The sequence below is a fragment of the Phaethon lepturus genome, unplaced genomic scaffold (assembly GCF_000687285.1).
Source record: "Phaethon lepturus isolate BGI_N335 unplaced genomic scaffold, ASM68728v1 scaffold14748, whole genome shotgun sequence".
Classification (NCBI taxonomy): Eukaryota; Metazoa; Chordata; class Aves; order Phaethontiformes; family Phaethontidae; genus Phaethon; species Phaethon lepturus.
The window spans coordinates 803-8,570 of NW_010557003.1; the positions used below are offsets into that span (position 1 = coordinate 803).

At 34.8% G+C, this 7,768-nt stretch overlaps 1 protein-coding gene across 1 annotated transcript in view; it reads left to right on the forward strand.

Moving 5' to 3' along the window:
• The first annotated feature begins 242 nt into the window (after window positions 1-242).
• Window positions 243-7,768, forward strand: part of RBP2 (retinol binding protein 2, cellular) — an 11,128-nt gene continuing 3,602 nt past the window's right edge. The window contains exons 1-2 of the mRNA XM_010292637.1: window positions 243-372; window positions 6,119-6,297. Of these exons, the coding sequence (XP_010290939.1) occupies window positions 300-372; window positions 6,119-6,297 (252 nt within the window). The 5' untranslated portion in view covers window positions 243-299. The remainder of the gene's footprint in view (window positions 373-6,118; window positions 6,298-7,768) is intronic.

Here is a 7,768-nt window from a genome sequence, read left to right on the forward strand (position 1 = left end):
CAATCTATTTCAAAGGTATCCCATAATAGCTAGTAGTTCTTTACAAAGGTCACTGTAAAATCATATCCTGTATTACTATATATTTCAGAAAGTGTTCCTTGTTTGCCAGCTGTTCAACTGAACTTTGTTAATGAAAGCGAAGTTTTCTAGGCTTATCACTCTGACCCTTAAACTGTATTATCTAGAAAACCATAACCCTTATAAAAAAAGATAGGAAAAGGTTTATAAAACATTCTCTTAGCAGATTCTGTTTCCAGCCTCACCTTTCAACCTGAAGTTGGTTTTAAGCTCTTGCCACCATGCCTGCTGATTACAATGGGACGTGGGAAATGGAAACGAATGAAAACTTTGAAGGCTACATGGTTGCTTTAGGTAAATGAAAAAATATTAACTATATAGAGGTAAAGAAAAAATGTTTCAATTATAAATAAAATCCCTCTAAAAATTAATGAGAATATTTCTGTAAAGTGCATTGTGGCATAAGGGTTTCTGGCAATCACATAAAAAATCAAGTAATTGTACTTATAATTACAATGATCTAAGTATATAAGCAAGAGAAGACTTGTAGCCAAAGATATTAGTCTTTATTTAGATAAACGAAAAAACAGATACAATTGCGGGAAAAAAAGAGGCCAACAGGCTTTCAGATACAGAAGCCCTTTTTATTCCTGGTATATACTTACTGTAACAGTCAAGCCACAACCTGGTTGGCTCTGTTAAAGAGAAATAGGATATTCTATATCACCAAAGCAACAATAGTGTTTAGTACTTAATTAGTGCTTTGAACTAGTTGAAATTATATGTACCAGTTGCATGGTAAAGGCAATAAAAGCATTTAAAGATAAATGGGCAAATATTTCTGACAAAAAACTCCTTGTGGGAGTCATCCTTACACAGCAAGGAGACGTAGGTCACAGGAGTTCTTAAAAGTATGTTTACATCGTTAACTAAGCTTTATTTCACTTGGCTATGATGATCATTGATGACAACGATATATGTGTACATGCAAAAAGAGATGTTCTGCTTTTTAGGCAACTTTCATTTACTGCTTTGTTAGCCTCTTTATCATTAGCAGCCTGATAGCTACAGTTTGTGTATCCCTTGGATAGGATTAAGTATACTCTTCGCAGATGCTAGAATACCAAAACACTGTTAACTGAATGCAAGCAATACCCTTGTCAGTTCATATCAAGATCAAGTTTATGTTGTTTGTAGATTTATTTTTCCCCACACTGACAGACTCAATTTTTGTAATGACAAGATAATTTTATGACAGAAATGTCTTCTTTTGCTGCAGCTATTATTTTCAATATAAATTGCCATTCAAGCATTTTTGTTCTCGTAAAGGCATAAACCTTTTGCTCGAGGTCATTATGATTATGCAAGTAGTGTGCAGGAAATCCTTCCTCTACTTAGGGTAGCAGAGATGTAGATCTGTAATTTGCTGAAAGAAGAAATAATAGAAGACATCAACATTTCTCAAGAATTCCTTCAGTATACTCTGGATTGGCACTGAAAGAACGCTTACCACCTTTCTACCGCTGCAGTAATATAGCTGCATTCCAAAAAACACAAGAAGTTTGTGAGTTACATTTATATATGCATGAGAAGTATAAACTTTAGAATTGGGAATCTTCTCCCAGCTCTACTACATCACAGATGACAGGCATAAAGGACCATTGTTTCCTTACCACACATGATGTCTAAAAAACTTATACAAGAAAAATAGTCCTTAGAGTTGGTTAATTTAACCTAGATTGGAGGACACTGTCTGGCTCTGAATCATTAATTAGCATGTGGCAAAAATCAAACCTGTATTTTATTTTTACACTTATAATTGGTAGCCCTCGAGGGCTTTTCATTCCCAGATGTCTCATTGTTTTCTGTGTAGTAGTCATTGATTCCTATCTTCTGTTCAGCATTTACTCTCCTTATTTTTCTGCTTTTCTACAGTGGCAGACACCACTGTAAGAGTGCTGCTGATAAACAGGAGCTTTTTCAGGTCAAAGTACCTTGCACTTTTCATCAGAAGTTGAGATCAGACCTGTGGCTTCTTGTGCTTTGTTCAAAAGATGTTGCATCACGTTAATGGAGATCTAAAGCACTTGTTTCCTCAGATTCCAAAATATTTACTTGTAAAGATGTAGATTTTGATAACAATTCAGTGGTTCATTGTATAGCCATCTTCCACAAGCTAAGAAAATGTATTTGTTAGGAAGAAGATTCTAACACATGGAAAGTAATCAGGTAATTAAATCTAGCAATTTTCAAGTAATTCTCAATGTCTACACTAGTGACTGACTTAGGGATGACAAATCTGATGCTTTAAACTGATTTTCTACTTGTTTTACTCTCATAAAACAATCAACCCTTATTTATTTATCTGTTCAGATTCAAAGAGAAGCACATAAAAATAAACTCTCAGCATTGTTCAACAACAATTGAAAATATTTATAATTTCCTCAGAGCTTCAACTCTTTTAAGAGAGAAATGCAAGTTTCACTATTCATAGATTTTAGCCTTTGCATTTATGGAGAAAAGCTCAATAACTTCAGGAAAGTCTATAAATACTACACACATACACCTGTGAGGTAAACAAAAAGTAATTTTAAAAAAATAAGAATTGTTATGCCAATATAATGAATTTCAGGAGAAAGACACACTAACTGAAGTGATTTGAGTGCTGGTGTTTGACAGTTATGCATGAAGAATAATTACTACTTTATATGCAACTGAAATGTGATTTCAGCATTAAATATGCCAACTGCAAGAAACAGACTTGTTTTTGCAGAAACAACTGCAAAAAAAAAGACCCCAACAGGGCCTGTTGGTCTGGATGATACAAAGTCAGCTCTTAGTTTTCACAAATTGACTATTCCAGGCCATCTTCATCTACCTTAGGCTTCTCTCACTGCCTGCCTCAATTTCTGTTCTTACCTACAATTCTTGCCTCTAGCCCAGTTCTCTCTGCTTTGGCTCTGCTTCAGTCCTGTCTCAGCTCTTTGCTCAAAGACCTGACCTACTTCCGTGGGGTGTTACTCTAACCACCAGTCATGATGGTCATCCTGCTCTAGTTCTGCCTTGTTTCATAGTGATAAATTTCATCATATTTGATAACTCTCTTTTGATAGTTATCTTGAAAAAAAATCTCTTTACTTTTTAGGTGAATTCCTTCCTTATTTTTTAGGATATGAATTAAATACTTGTGGTATGCATATTTCCTTTCTAAAAGGATTTGTAATTATCGTGGTATCTTTTCATTTGGTTGTAGTGGCCATTTCATTATTGTTCCTTTCTTCCCTTCTGGGGTATCATCAGATGAGATTCTTGTATTGTTTATTTCAGTTGAGCTATAACTTTTCATTTGTGTTTGTCTTAATATTCAGGAAAAAACTCAGGGAAAAGGATACCAGCTATCAATAACATGCATTTCTTTGAATTTTAATTTACCCAATGTAGAATTTAAACTGTGATTTTCACTCAAATTCAATAAGAATTTAGTGTCTTACTGTCATAATACAAATATTAATTATATGAGCTTTAAAATAAACTTTAATTATTATCATCCTTATATTCTGATCTTTTTATAATAAGTACTCTATTTTCCAATTTTATAATTCTTTTTGTACCATAAATACTAGCATGAGCTGGTCTACAGCACTTATTGCATCTCACTGGCATCCTTAGAACCATTTCAGTCAGTGGATAAATGATGAGTTTGTTATTATTAAATGAAGTGCATTTTTGATTACTGTCTGATCTTCTGATCCCCAGGGAAAATTGGGAGAAAAATGGATGGATTCAGCCTACAATGGGGTCTGGGAAGCCCACTTAAAGAAAGACAGTAACAGTTCATGAGAATAAAAGAACTTGACCCACTCAATAGCCTGAAACAAAGAAAGAGGAAGAATGTGTTAGAATAAGGAATGCAATATAGATGTCTTTGAACTGGGAAAGGCTTTGATTCATTGCCTACCCTAGGCAGGCTGTACTGGAGAGGCACTCACTGAAATTTCTGATAAAATTTTCAAGCTAATTTCCCTATAAGAATGCCAGCAACTGGTTGGGATAAAGATGCTCTTTGTACCAGTTGTCTGGATCTGACCCTTCATAAGTACACCATGATTTTTTGTGTATACATGCATATATATACTCTAAGTTTTACTAATTAAAAACTGCCAATGAATTAGCAAAAAAAACCAAAACCAAAAACAATGCAAAGATGCATATGGCTATAGGTGATTCTCAGAATGGAAATTACATGGAAAGGGTGAAAAGATATTCTTCTGCTCTGTTTCTCACACTTTTACATGTGGCTGATATTTTAAGTATTAAAGTACTCAGATTCAAAGCACACTGAGGTTTTGTTTTTTTAAAATTCATCCGTCCTTTTAATTAATGCATACACATATCTATACTTTAATTAAAGAATAGTTTTGCCCTTTAAGCCAGAAACTTTAAGCCAGATTTTATCATAAACGTGTTACAAAGTATTTTAATCTACTATAATAGAACAATATATCATTTTTATTGCTTGTATTGTTCAAAATGCAGTTATGAAAACCATGCTTTAATAAAACCTCCCCTGATTTTTCTCCAGGAGCTACAAGACTAATATATTACTCAGAAATAGCATTTCTTTAGAAGTCTAGACTTTTTTTTTCCTCAGAGAGAACTAAATTTTATGTTACCTGGCTATAAATCAGACCCAGTGATACCTGTAATCCACCACAGCAGATAAAATATACGCAAGGAGTCTTGAATATAAATATTGAACAAGAACATTATTCCCCATGTTAAAAAGTTACAATTTTTTTCAAGCCAATCCTCTTACTCAACTCGATTAGTACTTCACAAGTACTATAATGAATCTACCAAAAGAAAAAGGGCTCCATTAGTATGTGGCATTGCTGAGCTGACAATGATTAACTTGCATGCAAAACCACTAAAGGATGGCTAACAAACCAAAACCATTTTTCAATCTCTTGCAGAAGCATGTGAGATTATTTCATTTGCATATAGGACCATAATAAGATTCACTGCCAGCTGGCCAGAAATATTTATTGCAGATGGTAATGCAGCTGGCATTAGGTGGATTGTATGGGGCAAACTGTCATCACGGTAATATATATTCTCCTTTCGGTAACTCTCAATGCACTCAGTTGCAAGCAGTTGTTTACATTATAATGTTAGTCTTCATCATGAACAAAATAAGGATCTTAAGGAGATCAGTACTGCATAAAATGTTGACAGAATATTAAATAAGAACTGTCAAATGGTGTAGTTTGATACTTTTTTGACTTTGAATTTGTCTCCCCTTAACATCTAAACTACAATTTATTTCTGTGTCTGCCATCTAACAATAATGGATGTCAGGCTTTTATTTCATGGTTTCTTTTTTATTCATTAGTATAATTTTCATTATTTTTAAATTAATTAATTAACCTCTTCTATACTCCCACAGACTATAAATTCATCATAAAAGTAACATGCCAAAATCCCTTAATTACATACTCATTCTAACATGCTCATTTTCTGAAAAGGAATGTACTCTGAGATCCTTCTTTTGGGGGTGGACAACATTTGTAACCCTTCAGGACACGTATCAGTACCCTCATATGCCTAAGAGCTACATGATTTACACTGCATGCTTAGAAAAGGAAATGGCTCCCAAGCATAAGATGGTAATAGCACTCCTGGCATCCCACAGCTTCATGTGTGAGTGAGGCCAAAAAGGCAATGTCGGTCTTAGTAGCCCCTGTTGTTTCACATTCTCCAAAAAACCTGGAGATTCAGGTGATTTAACATGCCAGCATCTATGCACTACTGGTTGTACGCTGTAGCTCTGCTCACAACTTTCCCACAGATACCCTGTTAATAAATAAATTTATAATCAGTGGAAGACCCTCAAACTGAAAGTCCACTTGCAAACACAAGATTATTTTTATTTGAAATTATCTTTTTATCTGCAAAATGTTGCAGGTAAAAGCATCATTTGTGGAACTATGTGCCACATAAAATGTTTTGGGTTTATATTATGTGTAAATTCAAGTGCTGTGGTTTTTTATACAAACATTGGAATATTCATTGTAATATCCTCTTTTCTGTTTTTTGGCAGATATTGATTTTACAACTCGTAAGATTGCAAAACACTTGAAACAAACAAAGGAGATTATTCAAGATGGAGATAATTTTAAAACAAAAACACTCAGTACTTTCAGAAACTATGAACTGAATTACACTGTGGGAGTGGAGTTTGAGGAACATACCAAAGGACTGGATAACCGAGTGGTAAAGGTAAAAATTCAATACCTGATATGTTTACACTACAGTCAGCACCAGGAGTGAGCAGTTCCAAAAATCAGCTGAATAAATGAAAAAACCCCACCAATATCTTACAGACATCAGAGGATTTTCATAAAGCAGAAATAATTTGCATCTTGAGACAGTTTTCTTTAATGCTACAAGCATTTATTATAAATGCACATCAGGATGGTTACTCAGACACATGAGGACAACCATTAATTACAGGGTTTTCTAGCAGGGTTTTTTCCAGCTTTTCTATGATACACCTTTATATATTTAGAAAGTTGCAAAACTGTATTTTTACCTATGAATTTTCTTTAATGAAACTGTAAATTCATCCCTTTGAATTTAGGACTTTCTCTCTCTCAATATAAATTTTCAGTCCTGAATGGCTAGGTTCACACTGCATTTTTAATCTGAGCCTGCTTAACCTCAGATGGACAGTTTAACAGCTGGACACTATTAAAAATAAACCTGCACTCAGCGACTAATGTTAAGGAAGCTTTGGGAAGGGACAACAAAAAAACATGAGCTAAAGCTACCACTGATATGGGTGGCAGGCCTACTGGCAATGGTAGACAGGCAAGGAGGCACTGCAGTGCATGCTTTAATATCTTTAGGATTATAGGAGTAACCTCAACCTTGAATGACCTCAAAATTCCCCTAGGAAACCGTGGGCATATGTTCAGACACCTTTCAGTGAGATATGTGGACAAGTGACGTTTGGATCAAGGACTATATTGTGTGTTAGCCCGTGCCTACCTCCTACAACAGACAGTCAGCTAGTAAGTCTGTTCCCATGAGGCATTCAAACAAAAAGAATATGTACAAGCACTAATTAAATTCACTTACTGAATTCAGCTTCATGTTTCTGTATCAATACTGCTTCTGTTTTACTCTCTTCTCACCCTTAAAATACTTAAGCAAGATTTTCCAAGGTAGAAAGGCCAGTAGATTTCCATTGTTTGCCCCCTTCAGACTCTTGCTAACTTAGCATGACCTGCCTTTGTCATCATTCACTGAATCTACCCACATCAACTCTTCTGCCCATTACCACAGTTTTATTCTTCCACTCAGCTCTCAGCTCTCTTGCTCTTCTCCAAATATATGCTGTCTTTTCCATCAGTATATTCTCAATAAACAAGATTTCAGAATTTGTTGCCAAACTCCAAGAAGCTGAGATCAAACCTCACTGTCAACAAGACCTGTTTTGTTTTGGCAATTGCCACAGGAAAGTGGCAGCAGAAAGGACATGTTTACATTTACATTACTCATATCATCCTTCACCGGAGACATTGTTTTTTCACTACAGATCACTTTTCATTCTCAAACTAACTTTGTGCAGTGTAATTCCTATGACTTCTTCCAAACTATTACTCATTCACAGCACTGCAAGCCATCAAATAATAACCATCATTTTTTTCTGGTATCCTGAATATCCCTCTCTCTAAATTTTCTTCCG